This window comes from Cataglyphis hispanica, chromosome 5 (genome assembly GCF_021464435.1).
Source record: "Cataglyphis hispanica isolate Lineage 1 chromosome 5, ULB_Chis1_1.0, whole genome shotgun sequence".
NCBI classification, from domain to species: Eukaryota; Metazoa; Arthropoda; class Insecta; order Hymenoptera; family Formicidae; genus Cataglyphis; species Cataglyphis hispanica.
The window spans coordinates 2,215,564-2,242,026 of NC_065958.1; the positions used below are offsets into that span (position 1 = coordinate 2,215,564).

Below are 26,463 nucleotides of genomic sequence, written 5' to 3' on the forward strand. Positions count from 1 at the left end.
ACGAATTAAAAGAAAAGTAGAACATATTTCATTATTCTAAAAGTTTTTCATGATAGTGAGATTTCAAATACAAAAACCAAATATAAATTTGTTTCTTTTTTATATTTTTATTAATAATTATACATATAATTATTTAGAATAACATCTGTTACTTAAAAAAAAATAAGAGAAATGATATGACTTGCACACATGACGACATTCATTATTTATCATTTGTATTTTTGTCAATTCGTATTTGCACGTCAAAATATCGTCAGACGAGATAAAATAAAAGACTATTATTCATATGGTTGGAAAACGCAGGTGCGGTATGTGAATGATTGTTGTAACATTGCACGTGTTGAAAGAAATATGTTCGTGACATGACAGCTTTACATCTGGTTACACTGCGCGAGGGTTTCCCGGCGCGAGCGATGCTTGCGTAAACTCAACTCACAGGCGCACAAAAATCTAATGTTGGGTATTACCCAGAGTGGCAGATAATGCAAACGGAAAAAATCTTGGGAGTACATCCCCGTAGTCAAAAGTTTGTATATAAGCGACCGTGGTAAGGTAGACAGGCATCAGAAGTCGTTTCGCAGTAGAAACGAAAACATTTCTTACTTTCTTAGAAGAACACAATTAATATCAACCATGAAGCTGTTAATTTTTGTGCTGGCCTTATCGTGTGCTATTGTTTATGCGAGCGCTGATTTGTGGAAACCCAAGCCACTTCCATTGCCCACTGGTCCGATTCTTTCATATGTAAGTAATTGTAACTTAAGTAATATACTATTTAAATAAATTAATGTTGAAATCTATAAGTTTATTTTAAATTCGAGTTCGTATAGCTAAACTGATTTTTATACATTTTTTTCTTAATTACTATTTGATTACTTAATTATTTAAATTCAACATAATATATATCGATGTTTCACACATTTAAAATTAAAAAACTCTTCTTATAAATGCAATATTAATTATCGCCTCATTTGATGTAGCATGAAAAATTAGTAATTATACATACATGGTTATGCATATATTATAATACTATATATCACACCGCAATTACTTTGTGTTTCTCACATGACTCACAAAGGCAACTGTCAAATTTGGAATTGTCATTGAACGGAAATTTTCTAGGTTGAAAAGTATCTTTGCACTCTCTCGAATGATTTCTATCTTTCTTGCATACTTATATGTTCTTGCATACTTATAACTTCTAAATACGGTAATAAATAAAAAAAACTGTCTTTGGAAGAATAATTTCTATTGTTTTGATATATTAATGTGTAACTTCACTGTGCCATCAATTTATCATTTAGACAAAACAATATTTATTGTTAATAAAAGAATATTTTCATTTTAAATATAAAGCATTGATATTAAATTTAGATAATTTAATAATCAATGTAAATTAAAATATAATTATTTAAAAATCAATTTAGTTATAAATTCAAATTTAAAATGAATGTGTCAAGAAATAAACATGTATTTATATATACAAAAGAATTATATTTTCAATGTTGTTGATCTTTCTTTATAGAATTCTGACCAAACCGAAAAAGATTTTGATATAACTGGTGACTCTCGCTTCAGGCGGGAGGCAGAACCACAAAAAACTTCAATAAATGTCCAAGCGACGCAGCCTCTAAGTCGCCCCAAGACCCCCAACCAAAGTCGGCAACCTACTTGGGATCTTAACGTCAATCGTAATATTTATAACAATGGTCGCACAACGGCTGATGTCTACGGAGGACTGAATAAAGTTCCTGGACAACGAAGGCAGCCGCACTTTGGCGTCCAGGCTGAAAGAAACTTTGGAAATAAGGGTTTCATTAGAGGTCACACTCAGTTTCAACCACGCCCGGGAGGCCATGGACTCTCTCCCTCGGTTGGCGTAACCGGTGGTTTTCGCTTCAGGCGAGAGGCGGAACCACAAGGAACTTCAATAAACTTCCAGGGAACGCAGCCTCTGAGCGGCCCGAACCGCCAACCTAGCTGGGATCTTAACGCCAATCGTAATATTTATAACAATGGTCGCACAACGGCTGATGTCTACGGAGGACTGAATAAAGTTCCTGGACAACGAGTGCAGCCGCACTTTGGCGTCCAGGCTGAAAGAAACTTTGGAAATAAGGGTTTCATTAGAGGTCACACTCAGTTTCAACCACGCCCGGGAGGCCATGGACTCTCTCCCTCGGTTGGCGTAACCGGTGGTTTTCGCTTCAGGCGAGAGGCTGAACCACAAGGAACTTCAATAAACTTCCAGGGAACGCAGCCTCTGAGCGGCCCGAACCGCCAACCTAACTGGGATCTTAATGCCAATCGTAATATTTATAACAATGGTCGCACAACGGCTGATGTCTACGGAGGACTGAATAAAGTTCCTGGACAACGAGTGCAGCCGCACTTCGGCGTCCAGGCTGAAAGAAACTTTGGCAATAACGGTTTCATCAGAGGTCATACTCAGTTTCAACCACGCCCGGGAGGCCATGGACTGTCTCCCTCGGTTGGTGTAACCGGTGGTTTTCGATTCAGAAGGACAATCGAAGATGCTGATGAAGCAGTATCCGCCGAAGAGTATTAATTTTTAAGTTAATACTTAAATCAATATTATTAATATACATATTTATAAAAATATTATTTTTTTAAACTGATTCTCTTCATATTGTTAAGACTATATCTATCTATGCATAAAATATATAATATTTTATATATTATTTGTAAATTACGATATTTTGAGGCTATTTCATGAAATATTGTATTTCTAATATTCGCATGTTTTTAATATCATTTATTTATATGAATAAAATTTTATAGAAATATTTTTTTCTGTGTATATACATGTATTTAATAATTACTTTATTTTATAAACAAAGTAGTTGCTATTAGCGGCGAGATCTTAGATAAGTTAATGCATTGAATCATTTAAAGGCTGTGTGTCGTGAAAACTTATAACAATTTTATATTAATTATATTCTCATTCTTCAAACATTTCATAATTAATTTTTCATTACAAAGATTAAGAAAAAATTTACTTTCAAAATAAATATAATTTTATTTAATTCTTACTATATGTATTGCAAAATAAATAATAACTACGGCCGAAAACACATAGTGTCTCGACAAACACTTGACTGTATCAAATCGTGTCCAACGTTACACTGGTCGGTGTAATCTCACGTGTAACTTAGCAGGTTCCCAAACGACTTAGCACTTCCGAGCGACGGGCAAATCCAATAACCCTCGACAAGCGTGACAAGGGCGCAGGGTTTTTTTCGCAAGAGGTCTCCGGACAACATGACGATTAAACGTTTTCGCTCGGGCGAGAGGAACAGTAGTCATCCTGCACGTGGCCACTTCGACAATAGGCTGATAGAAGGGGCGAGGTGAACCCCCCCGCTGCCTAATAGCTGGGCATTAAATTTGTCAGTGATATTGCCGGATCGCCTTGCCCTATCTGGATCATGAATGACGCGGGACAACTGAAATATGCCGTCGCTCGTGCTTTCATCCCCATCGCGAGGGGAAAGGCTCGAATATATGCTGGACAATGGGAAGCAAAGACACCGCTCGAATAAACCCCCGCGCTTCAAAGTGTTGTTCTTTTTCGCCACGTGTGCAGATCAAAAAATCGGTTCTAGTTGCTAGATCACCGATAAAAAGAGATATAGGAATTTAAGAAGTATTTAAATATCGAGATCTTAAAATTCATTTCCATTATATCTCATTTAAGAATCGCACGAAATTTAAACATTTAAGATTATTATAATACATAAATATAAGAAAAATTAAGAATCTAAAATCTTGTGTCTTTATATATTATATGTATATTGAAGAATAATTTTACAATATCTCACAAAAGAAATCTTCAGAGAAAAACTCGCGAGCTTAAAGTCTTAAGAAAATAACTTCAAGAAATAAAAGCGATCATTAAGTTCGGTCTTTCAACTGACTCGTTTCAAAGTATCTCCGGTAAATAGCGTTTACTGCTGATCAGGTGATTTCGGCGAGCAATTCGCTCGAGTGTATAATCGCGAGAAAGAACGCCGCGGTCCATAGGATGCTGCAAACCATGTTTTTTGACAGATCGGCAGCGACTGTCTCCCGCTGGTGCAGTCCCACGAAAGGAGATTGTCAGGAATGCCGAAATAGCAAATTAGAGAATTCCAAGGAATTCTTGTCTCTCCGTCTTGTTTTGTTTCTTATTCTTTCTTTATTGTATGCAATTTTTCTCAGACCCAAGGAATTAAGAAATTATAATAAAGCCGTATTAACATATCATTGGCGTTTTGATTATGTTTTTAATTTAATTTTAATAACATATGTGTTTTTGTAATTAAAAATGTATTGCAATAATTTCTATCGCATTATTATGTGTCTTTGATGCATGCATGATCTCATCATATTACGTGCGCTCTTCTTATCTATACAGGTTTGGAATTAAAGAAGGAAAATCAAGAGAATATAGATTAACGTGACAATGACATTTCGGGAAATGGATGCGATGTGAGAAGATAACTCGAAGAGATATCTTTATTGTTGCAACGACTAACAATATATTACTTATACAACAATAGCGCCAATTCAACGACGAAGATTGCGAGCAGCTTATAATTTTCAACCGCGTTGTCGTTGACAGAATCGATTAATCATCGTGTTTTCATTAAGACACCCAAAGAAAAAGCTTTGAGCTTAACCATTTAGCGCAAAGCGAGGACGAGGACTTTTGTATGTGGTGTGTTGTGTGTGTGTGTGTGTGTGTGTGTGTGTGTGTGCGCGTGTGCTGGAAATAAGGAAAATAGAATCCGTTGAAATATGATTACAATTTTATCGGTTGTGGAATGCATTCTTATTGCGATATCTTTTGATCTATGTTACTGCTTTTTGTTTCCTGCTCCTTTTCCTTTCGCTCATCTTCTTGCTCCAGGTATGTATCCCAGTTTTGTAGTCGCGCTTCAATCTCCGCATCAGTTTCCGTAATTCTGTAAGACAAATTTCGATGCATTAACAGCAATATCTTTAATTTCAGGATATGTAATATGAATTAATTGTATGACAACTTTGAAAAATGTTTGCAATCAATACTGTAATTAAACTACAGCTATTGCTAGTCAAATGAAAACAGATCGTATCGGCAATAGATAAATAGTGCGGATATCACAAGAGACACTCGACTTCTCGATTTAAATGAGCGGATTTATTTAGGAGTAGATGCCGATTGAAATATTTCTCGAAAATAGCAATAGCGTATCTCGTCATAATTTATATTTGTTGTACAAATATTCTTTTAAAATAGCAGACAAATATGCAAGAAAATATAGGAATGGTTTAGACTTTTGATCGATCCAGATGTCTGCTCCAGCAACTATCGGTCTTGACTCTAAAGCCGGTATAGTAGGAATCAGCAATGGAATAACACTCACTTGTATTTGGTCTTGCCATCCCAGATTTCCGCTGAGATCTTCCTCTGGCTGAACCAACGGCCGTTCAGAAGCTGTACGCAAGCTTGTGCCTCTGCCGGTTCTCGGAATGTCACTTGCGCTACTCCTTCGGGATGTCTCTGAGAAGAGAAAACAAATACAAAAAATATGGATCAAACACAGATTGTTTTATTTCATAAAATATTTTGACAGCCGATTGCCTATTGGAGTTAATATTATTAAAAATTAAAGAGAATATAAAAAATAATAATTTCAAAAAATTGAAATGTAATTAAAACTTACTACTTTACAAATACTGTTTTGACGAATAGATCTTTTCTATTTTATTAAATGAGAATACACGTAGGAAAATCCATATAGTAATAGTATATATTTGGTATATACATAATAACATTGTACTATATATGTAGATATATAAAATAATATGTATTTAATAAAATCGATTTTTTTGTTTGATAAAGTTTATGCATAAGTTTCCAATTAATTTTTTTTCTTTCTAATATCAGTTGTAATTCCAATTTATAGATTTCAATACCAAATTTCGTATCTTTTTTTCTCATTTACGGAAAAATTAGACGTTATAGAATTCCATAAAACTGTCAGCGGATCTCTTTTGAGCCACTGCTTTAACAAACCGTACGACAAGTACGACAGTAAAAGGCTATAATTCACTCTGGGACGCATTGGCGGTAACACGTGCTCTTAAAATGAGAAAAAAAAATGGCAGCGAGATGCTTCTGGTAAATTAGGTAGCAGAACGTGAAATTCCTCGCATAGTTTTTGAAGTCGATGCTATTTCTCGCCTCGCAGCACCAAAAGAATAACATTCTGATAAAATAAGATTATATAATGTTACGTGGATTTTTGCTTTGCAAAAATAATCAGGACAAGTTGAAATACATATATTCATCCTTCAAATAATATCAAAATAAACAAATACAACGTCCATGTATGCCAATGAACATTTCTAATTGTAAACAAAAATAGAGAAGCAGAAAGAAAGAGATATATATACACGCGGAAAGGAGTGTCGTGCGGATGGAATGTACTTTGACATTGAATAGTTCCGTGGCTGATGTGCGAAGACTGGGAGCATCTCGCTTCCCGCCTCTCGATTTATGGGGCTTAGAGGCATCCCCTTTCGAAGGCGTTTTATTGCCTATTCTTTCTCTAGCCTATTCCATGAAATTCAGTCGCTAAAAATACCCTGAGGAGGGTCGATCACTTGATTCAATTTAAAGGAGAAACGGCGATTTTAAGAAATATTTTAGATATATTAAGAGTTCGTGTTTTAGATTCGCAATATTCATAGTTTTTAACTATTAATATTAAAGAGAATACAATTAGAAAATTTTAATTATTATTTAAATTGTATTTAATAATTATCCAACGATTAAAATTAATAGTGTTTAGCACAAGACTAATATTACAAACGCACAGAAATAATAATAATAAAAAAAAAAGAAACTTACGTCATAAATGACGACTTTTTTGACGTCGCCGCACTTGAGGCACTCGGATCGGATATCCTGCTGGTACTCTAAGAGCAGCTGGACTTCCCTGTCGAAATCCTCCGGTGTGAAAAGATTCTTTATGATGACTACCCTTTCGCACTTTAACGGTTCGCCTCGCATACGCTCTGGTCGCCAGTCAAACAATCTATATGTAAACAAATAATGGCACAAAACCTAATGAAAAGATATGGCAATAAAAATCGTATTAATCATGCATGTTTCTTCTCAAGATTCATTTTATAAATCTTCAAATTCTTATTAGTGGCAATCTTTAAAACCATCACTACCATTAACAAAGGCAAACAGCGAGCGATTAAGATTTTACATCTTTCGATTCTAAACGTTATACAGTATCATGTCGACTCACTGCCATCATTATTAAAGTGACATTTCTCAATGATTAAAGAACACCGACAAATATTGCTGATACAATAGAAATGATCGTTATCGAGCCGCATAATCGAGAACAACTCGTCAGCCGTGAGAATAGTCGCGATGATCGACAGATCGTGGCTCACGACTCTGCTTCTCGGAATGGCTGCGGGGGAGAAATAACGTCGATAGGAAACGTTATAGCGCGCCAACGCTCGTAGATTCACAACGGTTGTCGAAACAGCGTTTTGCTGCAAAGACTACTTCCGGCCGGCAAACGTGGGCCCGCACACGTTCGCCGATAACTGGTTTTCGCAAAGTTCAGGGCGTTGACCCTGCGCGCTCGCGACCTACGCCGGATAACGAGACGATGCAGACGATAAAAATGACAGAGATGCGTCCCGCGATCGGACAATACAATGACATATGACGTGGCGCGGGGAGATCTTCCAATATTAAAGACACACGGAAGCGGTGTAAATGCTGTCAGCGGTAAAGTTATTTCGTTATAATTGCTCCTATATTTCATCATGATCGCATATTAATTCAATCGCAATTGAATCGTTAAATCGGTGTGTTTAATCATTGTAAATTCATCTAAGATCTAAGAATATTTTTTTCTAGATCAAACAAGAAACGATTTCGCTTATATTCGCATCATTATGCAATGACAGATGCGCGCGAGGAAATCAATGTCATTCGGCGCAATCACACGTTTCGATTAACGAATCATGTCTCCGTTGCAATTTTCCTGGAAGTGCACCGCGCCCGTATAATTTTGGGTCCGGCTGTATGCACGGGCCGGCAGACTAAATGCGGGTAATCGACGTGCACAGCTGCCTTTGGCCGGAACCGCCGCCAACGCCAAGCAGTCTGGCGGCTGCGAGCCGATGGCAGCGCAATTATAAAAGCCTTTACGCACACCGCAATTTATACACGCGCGTATATGTGAAAACGTTTCTTTCATATTTTCGTCCACAACCGAGCATCGTGATTCCAAGTCATCGCGATGCTGTTTTAAACGAGCCGCTCGCGACACGTGTGTAACGCGGTGCATAGAGGCCTTAATGAGATACACACACACGCGTGACGGCGGACGCATCGTGGATGAAACGTATCTTGATCCCCCCCCCCCGCCCCCTTCTCTCCGGGGAGGAGCTCTGTGTCTCGCACGGACACGAGCGAAAAGAGAGATGAATGGACCGAGGAGAAACCGAGGAGAAACGCGATCATCCCGATTTCGCAACGCGATTCACCGCACCCGAATTATAAGGAGTGACTCGGCAGGAAGTGACACCACGCTTTAAATAAGGCGCGGCAAGCATTTCCAGTAATGAATATATATTTATAAAATATATAAACTAATTAATATTTATTAAATAATATTTATAAATTAATTATTATTTATTTATTAATATTTTATAGAATATAAATTAATTAAATAAAAAATATAAATAAATATAAAAAATATGGATAAATTTAAATTCTTATTTATATTTTACGAAACACACGTGCGCGTTTATTTAATGTTAATTTTAATCAACATTAATCGTCTTAAAACTCGTGATTCATAAAATTTTTAGAGACTTACTTTTCTTGCATCTTCTTCTGCCGCTCCTTATCCTTTTTTTTCCGCTTCGGTTTCAGCGCGGGATCATATGCGCCCTTCATTTGGAACTTTGCCCTCTGGACCGATAATGTTTTCCCTCGGATTTGCGAGCCGTCCAAAATTTTCAGCGCCAGATCAACCGACTCGACCTAGAGAACAAATATTAAATATTCGATAATAAATCGCGGGTTCATGAAAGTTCATTCGAGATTAAAAAAAAACGGACGTTGCGTTATTTAACAAATTTCTCGTATATTGTATCGATAATAATTAACACAGGACGCAAAAGAGGCGGCCTTAATAGGCTGCGCTTCCTACTTATTGTGCCAAAGTAATTACTATTGTTGCCTGGCAATATAAGGGCGACAAGTCCGTGCGGTAAAAATTCGCGATCGATTTAAATACGTTTCATTATCCGGCTACGCCCACAACACAATCGCTGAAAAAACAAATTCCGGCTTACATACGAAAGGTTTGGCCCTAGATTTATGAAATGGGCGTATTCCCCATTTATTTATAATAGCCATTTAATTAAGCGCATCGGTCCTTTCATTGCGCAATCTCTTTTTCAACCGTAAGTATTTAAATTTTCGCGATCGCGTTAGCCAAGTAAGTGGCAAACAAAATCAAGTTATATTGTGTTCTAATAATTATTTGAAAATACTTTAAAAAATAATTTTTTAAACTTTTTCATCAATTTTAGCAGCGAAAAAAGATTAAGATTATGACGGATGAGAAGGCTAGAGATTAGAAAAAGATGGAAATTAAACATGTATCCCGAACTTAATCCACCAATCAGAGCTCACATCGTCGAAACGAAGTTATGTTTCTGAGCATTTTTAATGGTTTCAAAGAAGTCCCACAGGGTATAGGGAAGCTATAAAAACTTAAATACCTCATCCAAAACATAGACAGTTATATAAACATTCAATTCTGTATTTGTAGTATTTCGAGAATTATTTTCAGCTGTTGCACCATCGTCCGTTCCAAACGTCCGATATGTCAAAAAACTGTTTAAAATATGTATCAGAAATAGCGAAACAGTTCCCGCGGAGTAATGGTGTCACGCTTATTGCTACAAAACTCGTAAAACATAAGCCGCTTAGGGCCATTTTAATCGTGACTTCATGCCACTCATGGACGGATAGCAGAAATAGAGCAGGAAATAAATGAAACAAGAAATAACTCTATTTGCTAATTCCTTCCATTCTTCAAAGAGAGATACGACAAATATTGTGCACCGATAGATGAATGAAAAGTACGTAAGAAAATAAAAATAAAAATTTTTATAATCACGAAAAAATTTTCGGAGAAGAGACAGTGAAAGCACGAATAAAATTTCTGCATTTTTCCGCATACATCTCGCGTATAATAGAACGGCTGACTTTTTTTTTTTTGTTATACATGCATTCGGCATGATAATACACGATGAAGCAACACGTGACGAGAATGGCCAGAGTGTCTAAATATGCACACGACGCGATGCCGGCGATGGATGACGTAATGACCCCGAGACAACTCTCCCTTGTAACGATGACCTAAAAAATAATTTCCTACTATGCTTGATATCTCGAGAAGATCGAGAAACCAAGTGTAGAGAATATTCCGGGAAGTATTCAGAAGCGGTCGCAATAATTTACCGTCGACCCACTTAAACGAAATCCCCTAGATTCGAAGCGATCCGTCGTCTATTCCATTGAAAGATTGAAAGTAAGAATAATTTTTTCACGCGAAATTGTTACAAATCGAAAATTTAAAATCGAGAATTTATGGCGATGTAATTTAAAGGAAATTAGCTGGAGAAAAAGAGACGTAATGCTATAGCTATCGGCGCTGCGTGTTCGTCTGGGCACGCAGAGAGTAAGAATTCTAGACTCAAGGATATCCGCACACGAGAAATAAAGAGTCGCGTAAATACACCTTGAGAACCTGCGGACATAAAGGGTCTCGCTATTCCTTTGACGCATCATCCATTGAAACACCCACGCGCCAGACAGTTTCAAGGCTCCACTCTTTTTTTTTTTTTTTCAACACGTCTCGCTTTCGTTTAACCCTTAACCAGTGGGACGCGAGCGGAAAGCGATGTGATCGCTGACGTCATCATATCCACAGACACCCAAAGTAATTTAAATAGGATCTCCTTTCTCAATTCCTATCGCATGATCAGTTCCTCTCGTGAGACAGCACTATTTCCCATCACGGTTGTTAACGCTGTTAGATCTTGGTACACGGTATGTCGAGGAAGTTATAATCACGCAATATTCATATATATAATTATTTTCTTACATTAAGATCGGGCTCTTGGAAACACGCTTGATTTAAACTCTATTCCGCTAAACAGAATTAAGGTGGAGATAACACACAGAGCTACGTGCACACACGTGCGCTAGATGAAACGACGATCTACATAGTCGACATAGCAAACAGATTATCGTTGTTCACGCGTAAACGCCCAGCAGATGATTAAAATGCTGGTTTTGCTGGGAATGTGATTTCAGTCTTTCCAGATCCAGCTCTCTCTCTCTCTCTCTCGACCAATGAGAAACGGGACTCGACTTATTGTCGAGGATCCTCTTGACCACCCAGACGCAGTTTCCCGCGGTTATCTCGCCGCACACACAGCCTATGTTAGATCACTGCAATTACGATATACCCTCGCATCCAGTTCATGTTAAATTACACGCCTTCTTCCAGCCGATATACACGTAAAGCGTCACAATCGTCAATGACTCGCTCTTAGAGAGAGAAAAAGAAATATATATTGAGAGAGAGGGAGAGAATCTGGAAAATATTTTTCCTTCTTTCAATCAAAAGTACATATTAACATTTTACGAATAACACGATAAAAATAGATTCCGCATTTTTGCATTTCATTTGATTGTCTTCCTACATGCGTAATTAGTTCTCTCGTTCCTCCCATGTAGTCATGGCTATGTACTAAGAATACATAAATTAGACAATTACGTGACTGTTTGCCAAGGTGGTTCTCTGATAAGATAAGCTTCCTCGAACATACACATGGCGGTGCGATTTCCTTAATGACTAATACCTAACGATGTAACCGCGTACGCATAGCAATTTAAAATCTAATTGAATAATTTAATAAAAAAGTCAAGCTGCGTTTATCATGGTGTACAAGATGCTGAATGGATACACGAAACGGTACGTATGTGTAAGACAGCGTCGGAAGTACGCATTTATCTGCGTGTAACGTTGATTAATGACAGACGATGAGATTTCAAGGTACCATGGATCACAGTTATTATGGGATGTCGTGTTTCTAACACGCCTCGAAATGAATCCTGACGTTCCCCCTAAGCAACTATAGTTAGCCGACGTCTATTATCATTACTGTACTGGCGCCAGGCCAAATTTCTCGCGGAGATGCATTAAATACCGTGGTTGCACACGCGACAAGAAAATTCGTTGGAATTCTCAAGAGCGGGAAAGATCTTTCCTCGAAGGACTTAGTTATATCTAATCGATTATGCGAATAGGGACATCAATCCTGAAATAATCCCCCGCAAAACCAACATTTCAATCAATTATTGGGAGTTATAGAATGATTTATGTGAATGATAATTCATAATTTACAAAGAAAGATTGTTTCTTTAAGTTTTACATCGTTAGTGATACTATATCTTGCGCATTTTGCATTCCAGCACTGTCAGTTCTGTAATTCTGAAGAGACAAGTTGAAGTGCAAAGCTAAGAAGAATGCGCAGAAGGTTCGAAGAACACTCGGAAGAGGCTGTCAATGGAAAAAAAAAAATTTCAACGACGATTGAAGATCATTTTCAATCCTGTCTCGACTGGACAGTAGAAATTTCTCAAGTGACACATTGTAAAATCCCTCAGCGCGACACATCTTGTCACCTTTTTAATATATCTTGTCATTTTTGAATAAAGAAGAAATGAGGAATAAATGATGATAGACGCATTGAATAATGATATTAACATCGCGTTGATTTAAAGACAGTATAAATGACGAGAACGTCTGTATATGTGCATATATATCGCGCGTCACGTTGATTCAGCTGAGGAGTCAAAGTAAATTATCATCAGAATGATTGGCGCTACGCCTACACTATTGACATTTAAGATCGCGGTTATTCCATTAATTTGCATCGCGTAAAATACCAGAGATGAGTCAGACAATTGCATTCGATGATCGCGCATGCAAGTTTCATTACATCGTAGCCGATTTACAGTCGCGGCCCAACCGAACGTATGATCGCGCGAAACGCGGGCCGAATTTTTATAGCCCAATTTGCCTCACGACGAGATTACGACGCCAATCAAAAAGTCTTTTCGACTTAAAATGTTATAAGAAAAAAATTGTCATCATATGCAATTCCATGGCTCTTATATTGGAGCAAATTTAAACGGATATAGAGGGTGACAAGTAAACGCAATAAAAAGTAATTCAAGATCGATAAAGTCTCTTTGCTTATAGATGCAATATTCATTAAGAAATGATTTTTATTTTACCTTTTAGATAATAATGTACATCGCTGTGTCGTGCAGCGTGATATCTCAAGTGGTACCAGGCAGCTCCGGTTTCTCTTGAGAAGCATATTTCGGGATGCATTTCACTTTGTAGATAAACGCCGAGGGAAGTTGTAAGATATCTCCCGAACTATGAGTAAAATTTTATTCATCAAGATACGCCCTCAAATTAGAATAAAATAATGTTTTTTAATAATTTTTTAATAACGCTTAGAACATATTGCTACGTTTTATTAAAAGTGACTATTTATATATTTACGTAGATACTAAATCTTCATCAATCTCGCTTTAGTTTAATTTCTGTCTCTTCAAAATATCATGTGGGATAATTCTGAACTGCCTTTGCAAGCTCTGGCGGTCAAATTCATTCGGTGTAAGTATATCTTCTGATTTATGATGAGTGATGCATCCTTTCGCCATTTTGTACGATTGTTCTTTTAAACCGTAGACACTCCGCGATAAAACCCTCCCCATATTAGGCGCAGTGTCTCTCCTAAGAGACGACACCGCGCATCGCGAGCGGATATATACGCGGCACATTTTGCTAAACCGGTTTCCGGAATTCCATAAAGTCCAAAGTGTGCGCGAGCGCGCATGGGAGCGCTCGTAAAAATCGCCGTTTTGTATTTCTCGTTTTTTTTCGTGCCGCAAAAGAGAAACGATGAGCCGTTCTTCGCCGACGGCACAATTAGGAAACTGTCGACACTTCGGTATCTAACTAACGACATCGCCGCAAATTACAGCTTCGCAAATTGCGGATTTTCTCCCGCGGCCAAAAAAAAAAAAGAAAAAAAAAAGACTGGTCGTGAATAAATATAAAGAGAGTCGCCGAGGGCAAGACGCCGATTTTTTCCTTGGCGATTACACGGCCGAGTGAAAGATTAGATTTAACTCTCTCAGGAGCAAATAAGGAAATCGATACGTTTACGAATATTCGGCTAACATATCGGATGTGTCACCTGCATTCGCAGTTTTAATGATGTACGGTGTACCCGGACCTTCCTGTTGCTTCGAAAGAGCCGATCGCTTCCTTTCGCGGCGATTGCACGTGGAAGAACGTGTCCGCTTGTAAATCTATAGTCAGACAGTCTCAGGAAAATCAAGTTCTTCCGATATTTCGATTGCAATGGCAAATGGCAATGCTTGGATGTCTGCGCGGTATGGCTATCATAATTAAACTTAATTTTGGGGAAATGCCAAATTTTTCAGTTCCACTGTTGATCTATCTTTTTACAAAATTTGGTTTTTTTAATATATATTTCTGCATGCTCGTGAGAGAAATTTTTATGAGAGAAATTCAGAAACACGTATGTGTTAAAAATATGTCCGGTAATATGAAGATCTAATGCATTTCTCATACCATTGAATTGAATTAAAAAAATTGAAGTTCAATTTGTAAAGAAAATAAACTATATTTATTCTATTCTAAAAAAATATTTGTTCTCCATTGTATTAGAGAACTCATATACTGAAGTGGGATTATAATTCTTTCTCAAGTGCACGGAAGCTCAAGAAATTTTTTCTGTATGCTAATAAGACTATACAATCTTGAAAACGTGAGCTAACACTTGAAAACGATTGACCTGACGTCACATTATATTGACGTAATCGTACATGGTGATGATGATCGTCAAGCCACATAAACATGACCACTGCATCTACATCTCCATAATGCCTGATGCAATATCTAGAATTATTTGAATCTGTCAATCGCTCCGTTGTGATTTCAGGCACGCAGTCGTCAACCCATCCCAAATTGCAATTCCGTGAATTGCAGCATTCCCAGTGTACCTTTCAAAGCATCAGGAATGCACAAATGAATCGCCGTCATAGTAGTTTGAACGTAGCCTCGACCACGCCATCATCCAAACATAGAGCCTCCTGTTTATAGGTAATGAAAAATCAAATAAAAATCACGCTTCTGTCTTTGAAGCATATAAAACAATCCAATATGAAATGTGCGGTATTTATAGATAATTTGAACGGGCAATATTTAAAAGTTATAGATTATTTTAAATGCGATATTTTTATCACAAGAAAGTACAAGAATGTAATATCACTGTTTATTCATTCGCGTGTACGATATAAATATACGTCTAAAAATAATTTTAAAATAACTAAAAATAACTATGATACAAAAAAAAGAGAAGTATATTAGATATATTTAAAATGCGACATATATTTTATGTATGCAACTGCGATAGCAAGTACGAACATCGTACAGAAATCGTGCATAATTATCACAAATGAGCGTATCAGTACATTTTCAGAGATTAGGTGAACTGTCATAGAGATGACATTTCTAATACACATAATATTATAGTCAAATTTTCAGAGCGCATTTCATATTTTCTACGCGCGCGTGCATTCTTTTTCCTCTCCATTTAATTCTTAATCTCTCTCTATCTCTTTCTAGCTCGTTGACATACTTTTTGCGTGTTATTATCTCGCTACGTCTCTGCGAGTGATAAGGAAGTAGGAATTATTAAAGGTAAGATTCGCGAAATCCGATTCCGACGGTAGCAAATTACGCTCCTATTTTCTAGATATCTCGGACTTGTTTATATGCTAACGTTTCCTGTTATCTCTCTGCTACTACATTTTAATCAATTCGATTTAGACGTTAACTTCCTAAAAGATACTATCGGACAGATAGACGTTAATGCACCCAATTGGCAGCCTGCCATTAAACGGAAACGCTGGTCTGCTGGCGCGATTCTATTTTACCAGTAAGCTCAATTTGAGGTTGTCGCGTTTTGATACAGTCTTATAAACATATATTGTTAATTACATATCAAATTTATCAATAGTGGGACAATTAAATTCTCACATTAACAATTAATAATAATCGATAATAAATAAACATTCATCTGAATATTATTCAATGATTAAATGTAAACATTAAAAATCGAAAATAAATAAAGTTATCGCCGAATAATTCCTCCATATATAATTTGATTATTTCTTTATTAATTCCAAGTTATTATCGTCGTAAATAAGCGACAGCTTTTACATATATTATTTCTCATTTGTTTTTATTTTTATACAAATTTGCATTTTATACGCAAAAAAAATATATTCTATTCTTCTTTAGTTTCGATAGGTTTTCACGAAATTCTGATTTAAATTTTCTCGACACTGGGTAGTTCCTTCTTTCATATTCTGGCGCAGTTATTGATACATTTTAAGCCTGTTTTATGATAGTAATCTTAAGTATGGAGTGCGGACACTTTAGCTTTGTTTACGCGTAGTTTCCTCAAACATTTCGCGAGTTGTTGACGCAGTTACATAGCGTTTGTTGAACAATTCCTATATCAATCGTGCGCAATTAACGTACGTTTTATGCTTGTTAAGTTCGTATATCCTTGAGTCCGAATGACGACGATTGGTGGCGTTATGCAAAACGTGAACAGAAATCATTAAATTGTGTACGCGCTTGCATATGCCACGTGCAATGATAAACTCTACTATTTCGAAACTATCTTAAATATCAAGGCAAACGTCAAGTATGGATGGAATGCAGACTTAAAAATTTGTACCGCTCTAATTACAACACTTTTACATAAAACATTAAAGACAGAAAATTTCTAACGGTACGAAAGACAAAAGTAAATGTTATACATGTGTATCGCTCTGCAGTGTTGCCCAGGAAAAATTTCTTCGCGAAAGCGTCATATAGGTTCTTCGTAAAATAAGCAGGGAACGTATAATCCACACGATGTATCTCCGCGAATATGTGTGCGTAACTGCGCGAAGCGCAATCGCGTTGATTCAAATAGAAATCGGAGTAAGGTAAATAGATTCTCGCTACGGCGGATCTATGGTTCCTTGGATTCAGAAAATGATCGCGGTAACATCTGGGCGTTAGGGGAAGCGCGAGCGAATTTCTCTCGTAAGCTCGCGGAGCGCGCGAAGGTACGCGCCAAGCGGAATGGAAGCGGCGGCTTCAGTCGCGCGCGAACCTCCGTCGAAGAACGGTCTCCACGATCGGCGTAGTCCGGGTCCACCCTATCGATCGCGATACGGTCTGTGATCTCCGAAAGAGAAATCAGTCGAGGGGTGTAAAAGCGAAGGGGTCGATTTTCTTCCTTTTCTTTTTTTTTCCCTCATAGCGCGAATTCGCGAACCGGTGTGATTATGACAATACGCGAAATCGGAAGCGAGGCGAGATTCAAGGAACGAGAATGAGGATCCCTTATCGCGGCCTTCGTATCGAGTACTTCGACGAGTAAACGACCTGTGAAAGTAGACATGTGGAAGTGTTGGATCCTGTTTCTGTGCTTCGCAGGTAATTAATTAATCGTTTAAGGTGCGCGATGTGGATTTAAGCAGATCGCGGATGATTCTAATGAGAGGGAGATGAGTCTGAGGTGTTAACGTCGAGATACGCCCGAAAGTATGAATGAGTGGGTGAACACGCCGAGATTCTAGGAAGTGATTAATTCAAGGAAATAAGTAAAAAAAAGATGATGACTAATTTCTAAGATGCGAATAATCGTAATTAAAAATTTGCGAAATAAAATATAAAGCAACGCAGAAAAAAACATGGTAATTTTTTTTTTATACAATGATTGATGGATGTCAGTACAAATAAGGATCAATTGCATCGAAAATTGTGATAATAAATTTAATGAAAAGCAGATTTGATCTTCTCTTACAATTATATTTCCTCTAGTAAAATAATATGTAATTTAATATTATTGTATAATTGATCAATATTTAATCCCGCATTTAATATTAATGGGGGCTGTGTATTAAAATACCAAATGCAATTCTCTATTTACTACGAAAATATAGATAACATCAATTAAAATCATTTTATTAAAGCAAGTGGGGCATCGGAATTAATTTTATATTTGTTATAATTTCATAAAATTCAATTTCTGCAACTTGTTCGCGCGCGCGTTATTTATTTATTTATTTATCAATATATATTGATAAGAAACTGAAACTCCAGTCTTTGCGAACTTAAAAGTTAGCTAAAATCTTGATGATATTTAAAGTAAATCATGATGTAGAAGAATATAATCGTGAGATGATATCTTTCGATGCTGAAACAGCTGACTTGGTTGTCGTCGTATCTATTAGCAGTTACGCACTTTGCTAATTGGCAACCTAATAGCAACTCTGAGAGCTACGATAACACAACCTATAATTACCTACATGATTTTTGAAATTGCACAATAATACCGTGATGACTGTAATTGATAAGTGTCTATCAAGTTTTGATTAATAAGTATTAAATAATGACAAGTACCAAATAATTGATTCATTTCGGAGTCTGTTGTTTAGAATTATATCGATAAACTATATCTTTAAGAAAAATTATGTAACATCTTTTTTTCCCTGCAAAAACTATTCTGATTATAAATTCTGTCTGTTTATATTTTATCTTTCTTGAATTTAAACACATTTGTTTTTACCAAGGCAGTTGATTTTAATATGCCTTATAAAGAAATTTAATAAAAATTTCAAAGCAAGCCTTAAAAGGGATGCACGTTGCAAGATGCATACTTTATATCAGACTCACGTGAAATTTCTGCATATAAGATTAACCAGTCTGCAAGTGGAACGAGTACATTGGACGGACAGTTTCGGCACGCGCATATTTTACCAAGCATTTTCTAATGGAAACCGCAAATAAATTAACGATCGAAGCGCATGTCCTCATACAGACAGACAGTTTCTGAGAGCAGACGTAGCAATCTGTTTTCGCAAGATCGGATCTGGCGAGAATGATACCAACGAAATGATACCATCAAATCGAATCTGCGACAAGAATAGCTTCGATCGTGACAATCGTAAATTTGCTTGCGACTATTGAAAAGAAACTTAGAATTAAAATATAAAAAATTTCTCAATATTATTTGAGAAAATTTTCTTTCATTGACTTAATGACTACCAATTACAATTGAGCGATTGCAGTCATTACGTTGAACAAACTCTTTGACCTGAATTAATTAATTTTCTTTGATAATATAATATATATATATATGTACATAAATTAAAGGTTAATTGACCAATTACTAATAATGCCAGCATTATCGCGAAAGTGGCGGTAAATTCTGGAAATATGAGAAGAATGTTCATCCAAGCCACCGAAGTTAGCCTTGTCCCATAAATGAATGAAAGTGCAAGTTGTGAGTAGACATATTCCATAGATATAATTCTTTGTCATGTCTGCCGATATGTCGGTCGATTAGACGAGCTTGAAAATATCGGACTTTTTCTTGAAGCGTATATCATGATCAAACGACGCTACATAAGTGAAGTAAACTTATTAACTTTATAGTTTTGATTTTAATTAGCCAACGACCTTAACTTCAACGCACATCAAATATTTATGCAAATTTATTGACTATGTTTTGCAACATTTGCAACACACATTTCCTAGATTGATATGCGACAATATTTGCATACCCGAGGAAATATCGCTTCAATAAGCAAAAGAAATGTATTTATGTATTTTTTTTTATATTTTTTACAATTTTCTTAAATAGAAATAACAAACTTGGAAGTTTAATATCAATAATTATCTAGTATTAATAATTATCTATAATTGCCTATTTATGCTTCTAGAAATAGGAAAAAATAAGTTTTGCGTGGCCTCATGCGTGACTGAATATTTAAGTAGAATACGTAGTCGCCACGATATTTTCTGCCGTTAGTGTAAAAAGATATTTCAGGATCAGACAACAGTTTGCACACCTGTGATAAGAAAAAAATACGATTAAATGATTACACGAAGAAGATACGTACGTACGAACTTGACATGAAAAAATAATTTATTATTCTCATTCTCTTACACACATAAATGTGACATTTCTAAGAAATAAAAGCTCTATATGACTCATCGATTTTAAAATTTTTAAATATGTGAAATATTGTAGAATAGAAATCTATTTTTTTCATCATCAATATTTGTATTAAGTAATGCTTTGTATACTTGGAAACTAGGAAACTGGGTGAATTTTCATGTTAAAGCTTTAGATATGGCCTCTCGGAACCTGAGAATTTCGAGTGAAAATGAAATATGCATCATACGCGCTGGCCATCTCGTTTGTTATGTCTCGCATTTTAAAGCAAGTCGTATATCGCGGTATCTAAAGCTGCAACAAATTTCAACATAGTTTGCAAATTCGGTTGAAAGCAACGGCACGTAAAAAAAAAATTCAAACAAAAACATTTTATAATTTCGTGATAGTTTTGCGAACAAAGTTATTTTTTTAACAAAGGCAATTGTGGAATTCCTAAGTTAGCTTTATTTCTACAACAAGTTTGTTTTGCGCTCAGTTATCATTATTTCAGAGGAAGATTGATATGTGCATAATACTACTTTGAGCTGATAACTAACTATGTAAGTTCGATTGCATATAATTAAGAGGCGGTGAAATTGTGGTCGGCAGCTACTGGTTTTTACGCTTTTATTATTCGTAGAAACTAGTTTTCGCATAATTTTGTTATGTAAATGTTTATTTAAATGTCCGAGAGATTTTGAGTACAATCACTACACTTTAATATGTGTTCCGAGTACTGACGAACTGAAAATATTGATCCGATCCATTTAAATATGAGCCATTTAGATCTGCGATCTACTTGTGCATATTTATCGTAGCTTAAAATCAAAATTCCACGAATAGTAATGAAATGTTCATTTAGAGAGTGCTACGTAATACAAATATAAACTATACTTAGCATAAAAGCATAAAATGGCATATGTTCTTTATGCTTCCTACTAGCAATTTGAATAATGATGCTGTCAAAGTAAAGTGCATAAAATGACAACATAAAAAAAAAAAAATCACATTCGAACTCAAATAAAACGCAATTTTAGTTCATCGTTTTTCTATATTTCATCTTATTTTCTTGTAATTATTCCTTTAATGATTTGCTATCCAATTCTTAATCTCATATCGTTTATCATAGAGATCAAAATTGATATTATAATATTAGAGCGATTACATTATTTCGATTAGAGTTGCTTTATATTATAATAAGGTCTTTTTTTAATTTATTCAATTCGTTTATCTCATCACATGTTCATTGTTAGAGACATTACTGTGAATTGGATACGTGCTACAATAAAATATAATAAATGTAATAATCGGTTTTATCGCGCGTAATTATCGTGCGAACAAGAATATTTTTTCTATACTAGAAGCCTGCGGGCCTCCCATAAAGGTTAAATCTCTGGTATTTATTAATAGTCATACGATACTAGTTGTGTATCATAAATGAAATTTGTGACAGTGTGCCACGAGTGTGTCTGCTACGCGACAATGACTCATAGAGACGGCTATTTGAGTAATTAATTGGATATGTATGGCAATCATTATCAATGTGTGTCTGCTGCACTGCCTATATATACTTTCGTAACAGCTATACTAATTTACAATAAATGTCGATATGTGTCAGGCAAATTCTCCTATGATCTTCCATAAAATCTTTAATACATAAGTTGTTTTTTTTCTTTCAACACTTTCGAAGATTGTACAATCTTTGAAAAGCGTTGAATCATTTATATTTTGAGATACTCATTAACTGGCGTCTTAAACTGGCAGTTAAAATGTGAATACCTATTGTATGCGCATACAGGACGGTGCTGTCATAAAAATTGCTTTATCTTTACCGGTTCCACCCGAAGGAGTTGTCACGCCCTAAAAAGTTTCAATCAATAGAATTACTTAATCCTCCGCAGGCAGATTATGTAAAATTATAATGGACAAAAATTTTTTACTTTCCCCTCAAAAACGAATCGACGAATCGCATTTTTTCTGTTGCTTTTTTTTTTTTTTTTAATAAAATCTTTAAGACTATATAAACATATATTTTTGAAGAAGAAATATGTGAGTACATAGATAGATAAAATTATGATTTAATACATATTCACTTAAGTGAATTAGACTACAATCACAAACAAGCGTTCCATCAAAATAAGATATTTACGTCCCAATGATAAAATTGAAAACATTGCAAATTTACTATCATACGAGAGATGGGAAAGAATCTATTTTAAGAAATAATATTTGATAATTTAATGCTCGATATTACATCTTAGCTATGCAATGATGTGGCGCCTAGTCACGCATGAACTACAGACGGCATTACATAATGTTTAAAATCCGTTCAAGGCCATGGAATAAAAATGTATTCACTCGGAACGAAACGCGCATCAGGTATGCGCATAAATTATTTCACTAAAAGGGGAAATTATGAATTCTAAAATATCGAGATTTATCAGACAAAAAATTCCTGCCAAACTGCTGGAAATTATTGCTGCTGAAAGAACGAGTTTAATGAGCGACAAATATCGGAATAATCTACATTCTCCCTTCCTCTAAGATTTCATACGTGTTATAAAATATTTAAAAAATTTATCAAAGTCTCTATTGCAATGCGATCAAACTAACGTATGTGATTTTCCTTTCCAGGCTTATCCTCGGCTGTTTCGGACTTGTCAAATCTTAACGTCAATTCTTTGACGTCTAATCAATCGATAACAGTGCGACAACACGAATCCGTGAGACGATTCGCGTGTCCCATAGGATTCTTTCGACTGAAACGATTCTGTTATTACCTGAGCGCCGGCATAGCGCCATGGAGAGACGCGTACTTCCATTGCAAGGACAGAAATGCCACCCTGGCTATATTGGACAGAAATGGAAAGGACAGGATGTTGAGAAGGTACTTGATGGGGGATCAGTTCAGTGAGTATAAGCTATTCTCGTCTCGTCTCTGACTATAACGCCTCGCAACTCCGTCTAAATCTGGCGAAATTCTCTCGACAGCGAAATTGGAGCGGTGGATCGGCGGAATTTTCAACTGGCAACAGATGGCCTGGGAATGGGGTGTGACGGGTGAGAAGATGGTTTTCCAGAGTTTCGGGAAAATAGAACCCGGGAAATCTGAGAAGTACGCGTGGCATTGTATCATAATGGATCCCGCATTGAAATACAAGTGGAGCGCGAGAAGCTGCGTCGAACGGAAGCATTATATATGCGAAGTGCCCGCCGGTCGTTTATGTGAGAAATGCTTTCAAAACACGAAAAACACATTCAGCAGAAAACGTTGGCATATGTAAATGTCGATACAGTTTATCATTAAGTTTAACCATATGATATTTTTGTCCTGTTTAGCAAGAAGACGCAAGAAGTCGGATCCTTTTGCGCCGCAAAACCAAAGATTAAAACCCAGAAAAAAGGGTAAGAAATATTTAAACGAACAGAGGAAGCTACAGGGAAAAAAGAAGAATCGCACAAACTGGCGAAGAAATTGGACGGACCAAAGAGAGAATGAACAATGGGCTCATGGTGTCAAACTGGGATCGCGGCCACCTTCCAAGTATGCTAATTCGATTACGCTAAATAAATTTTAAGATGTAAAAATCACAAAAAAAAATTTTGAAAAATCCTAATTTATAGTAATTAAGATCTGTTATAATTAATAATATTTCAAAATTTTTTTTGACAGTAGACCCAGAGAGCGCATGCGACATCGTTCGAATAGGACCCGTTTGCAGCCAGCTGAGCCAAGAGTTGCCCAAGTATTGCCTCAAGGGCGAGAATACGGCGCTTTTCTGGGTGGTAGACTCAATAGCCATCAGTCACAAAATTTGGACATGAATAATGTTCTTTCGCAATTTCACAATAAAATAAACGATTTCGCGCGGGAAGAGATTTTGTTGAAGCCATAAAGAAGAAACGTAAATTATTGATAATTATAATTACGGTTGCAACTTTAATTTTCTTACTCTATTATATAATGTATACGCAACTAAAAAAAAAAAAAAAACTTGCATGTGAGATTTTTGTTATAATGATACTATCGAACTGCCAATATGCTGACACAACCATATGCAACATATACAACCAATTGCAAAAATAAATTTTGCAAAACTGCGAAGAAATATTGCAAGATTAATCTCAGATTCCTTAATGTTGCTGAATATTCGTGACAATTTCAAAAATCTACTGATTGATTAATAGATCAATCATATATGGATAAATAATGATAAGTAATGATCACATAATATTTATGTAACTCAATTGCGTTCGATGTTATTAAAGACACGCTTGTCTATTTAAATATTATCTCTCTCTACTTATTTATATATTGTAATACTATTACAAAAAATTATTCAAATTATCTTTCTCTATCTCGCGATTATTTTGCTAAACATCTTGTGCAATTAATTAATTATAACGCGTAAATAATTCATGTATCGATTAAAAATTTAAAGCTGCCGATTATCACTGCTATCCGCGACGGATTGTACGAATTAAATATGCTGTTATAATTGTTAATCAATTATCTCACAATATCTGTTTATGCTAATGATAATTTTTATAAATCAATTATTTAATCAGATAGTGAATCAAAAAAGTAAGATAACGCTCGTATCTTCATATTTCAATCCACCCTTGTGTTTGTTATTTTTTCACTGCTTCGTTTGTAAATATATCAACATAGGTTCATCGATATATATATATATATATATATATATATATATATATATATATATATATATATAGTATATAGCCCCTATGTATTTAATGATGTACAATAAAATATTGATATACAAATTCTTATAGTGCATTATTGCAAGTGATGTTAAGAAAAAATCGAAGATGAATCATATTAAATAATGTACATATAATTCGTAAAACATATATTCCTACCTTGATGTAAGTACAGAGAGCATCTCCCTTTGGTTCACCATTGCCATCTTTGTACAGCTTGATTTTATCCTTTCCCCTTTCATCCCTAGCTATGAGGCCGCATTTGGAGAAGAGTTCTGTAAGCTCATCCATGGTAATGTCCAGAGGTAGGCCAGATACATAAATAGCGGTATTATGCGCCTCGTCGACCTCGAACCAAGTCGGCGGTTCCTGAGCTTTCCGCTTCGCTTCCAGTTTCCTTTGCTCCTTTTCTTCTTTAGCCTTCTGAGGAGATGTAAGCTCTTTTGGCTCTGGTGGATTTGACTGTGGCGCACTAGTGTCCGCAAAACCATAACTCATTTGATACCTAGCCATGAAATCTTGATCAACTTTTGGAAACCAAGCATTTTTTTCTTTGTCCCAGAAGTATACACTGCCATCATTTGGATCTGTATAAGTATGCGTATCATTCTCAAAACCAAAAGTACCGGCTGCACTAACTTCAGGACCAGAATTTTCTTCCTTTTCCTTCCTATCGGAACTTTCCTTGTTATCGGAGTTGACTTTGTCATCTTCCTTTACCACCCATTTATTATTTTCTTGATCAAATCTATAGGTAATGTTTGTTGCTTTATCGGTATAGATATAAGTTTGCCCATCAAATTCATAGTTCTTCATAGGATCATCTTGTTTCTCAGACTCGTCCGTGTTTTCTGTGACTGATTGAGTATCAGCCATCTTCAATAGTTCATTAAGTCAGCTTTCAAACAATAAATCTGCAATACAAAAAAATAGAAATTATTATAAATAAATTTTGATTTATTTTGTAAAAATCTAATAATGCCATTTAACACAGATACCTGTGCCTAATGACTCATATTAACTTAAGTAGCATTACTTATTGTTAGTTATTATTGACTTGTCATAACAAAGAAATGCAATACAAACAAAAAAAATATAAGAAGGTTATACGAATATTTTTACAAGATACGTGAATAATGTAATATCTTTTAATGTAATATCTTTCGCTCATACCTTGATATACAGTTTATTAACTTTTAATATTACAGTTTTTAAATTAATTGCGAGAATATGATTTAAAGTACGAAACAGTTTATATAGTAATTTGGTAAAATAAGGTTAGAAACATGACGAAAACCGACACTAGAATACTAGAAGAATTTCTACATTACTTACCAGTATTTATGCCACCGACAAATTCCGCAGGAACCGTTATGCTTATTAATGCATAATTCGTGCATTTATAACAATCACAGTACAGACAATAATTACATTCTAATTGTGCAATTGATAGAAAACCAGGCTACGTGACCGACGCGCGATATATGTCAGACTACAGCTGAGCTGACTACTGAC

General features: G+C 35.7%; 3 protein-coding genes across 5 annotated transcripts; 2 read left to right on the forward strand and 1 right to left on the reverse strand.

The window, feature by feature from the left end:
- Positions 1-555: 555 nt before the first annotated feature.
- On the forward strand, positions 556-2,807 carry LOC126849526 (uncharacterized). Its single transcript, XM_050591456.1, has 2 exons — positions 556-744; positions 1,526-2,807. The coding sequence occupies exons 1-2, from the start codon at positions 634-636 to the stop codon at positions 2,567-2,569; spliced, it is 1,155 nt and encodes a 384-aa protein (XP_050447413.1). The 5' UTR covers positions 556-633; the 3' UTR covers positions 2,570-2,807.
- Positions 2,808-4,500: 1,693 nt separating this feature from the next.
- LOC126849523 (HIV Tat-specific factor 1 homolog) lies at positions 4,501-26,455 on the reverse strand. The gene is made up of 6 exons (XM_050591450.1): positions 26,284-26,455; positions 25,108-25,862; positions 8,904-9,070; positions 6,899-7,085; positions 5,409-5,545; positions 4,501-4,967 (listed from the first exon to the last, which is right to left on the reverse strand). Exons 2-6 carry the CDS (start codon positions 25,822-25,824, stop codon positions 4,835-4,837), a joined length of 1,341 nt encoding a protein of 446 aa, XP_050447407.1. The 5' UTR covers positions 25,825-25,862; positions 26,284-26,455; the 3' UTR covers positions 4,501-4,834.
- LOC126849531 (limulus clotting factor C) lies at positions 17,286-25,012 on the forward strand. 3 transcript variants are annotated; one of them, XM_050591465.1, is made up of 5 exons: positions 17,286-17,717; positions 22,861-23,136; positions 23,218-23,451; positions 23,566-23,770; positions 23,903-25,012. In XM_050591465.1, the coding sequence occupies exons 1-5, from the start codon at positions 17,681-17,683 to the stop codon at positions 24,120-24,122; spliced, it is 972 nt and encodes a 323-aa protein (XP_050447422.1). In that variant the 5' UTR covers positions 17,286-17,680; the 3' UTR covers positions 24,123-25,012. The 3 variants fall into 3 exon arrangements, with proteins under 3 accessions (XP_050447422.1, XP_050447421.1, XP_050447423.1); XM_050591464.1 differs by having other exon boundaries at positions 17,356-17,717; positions 23,900-25,012; XM_050591466.1 differs by lacking the exon at positions 17,286-17,717 and adding an exon at positions 22,538-22,605 and having other exon boundaries at positions 23,900-25,012.
- Positions 26,456-26,463: the final 8 nt, after the last annotated feature.

Bases quoted from the DNA above. Each gene is read 5' to 3' on its own strand.
- LOC126849526 (XM_050591456.1), top strand. From the start codon at position 634: ATGAAGCTGTTAATTTTTGTGCTGGCCTTATCGTGTGCTATTGTTTAT. The intron at 745-1,525 runs GTAAGTAATTGT...CTTTCTTTATAG, and splicing joins CTGGTCCGATTCTTTCATAT to AATTCTGACCAAACCGAAAA.
- LOC126849531 (XM_050591464.1), top strand. From the start codon at position 17,681: ATGTGGAAGTGTTGGATCCTGTTTCTGTGCTTCGCAG. The intron at 23,137-23,217 runs GTGAGTATAAGC...TTCTCTCGACAG, and splicing joins CTTGATGGGGGATCAGTTCA to CGAAATTGGAGCGGTGGATC. The intron at 23,771-23,899 runs GTATGCTAATTC...TTTTTTTGACAG, and splicing joins GGATCGCGGCCACCTTCCAA to TAGACCCAGAGAGCGCATGC.
- LOC126849523 (XM_050591450.1), bottom strand. From the start codon at position 25,824: ATGGCTGATACTCAATCAGTCACAGAAAACACGGACGAGTCTGAGAAA. The intron at 9,071-25,107 runs GTAGGAATATAT...TTTGTTCTCTAG, and splicing joins CTCTCTGTACTTACATCAAG to GTCGAGTCGGTTGATCTGGC. The intron at 5,546-6,898 runs GTAAGTTTCTTT...TTCTCTTCTCAG, and splicing joins AAAAAGTCGTCATTTATGAC to AGACATCCCGAAGGAGTAGC.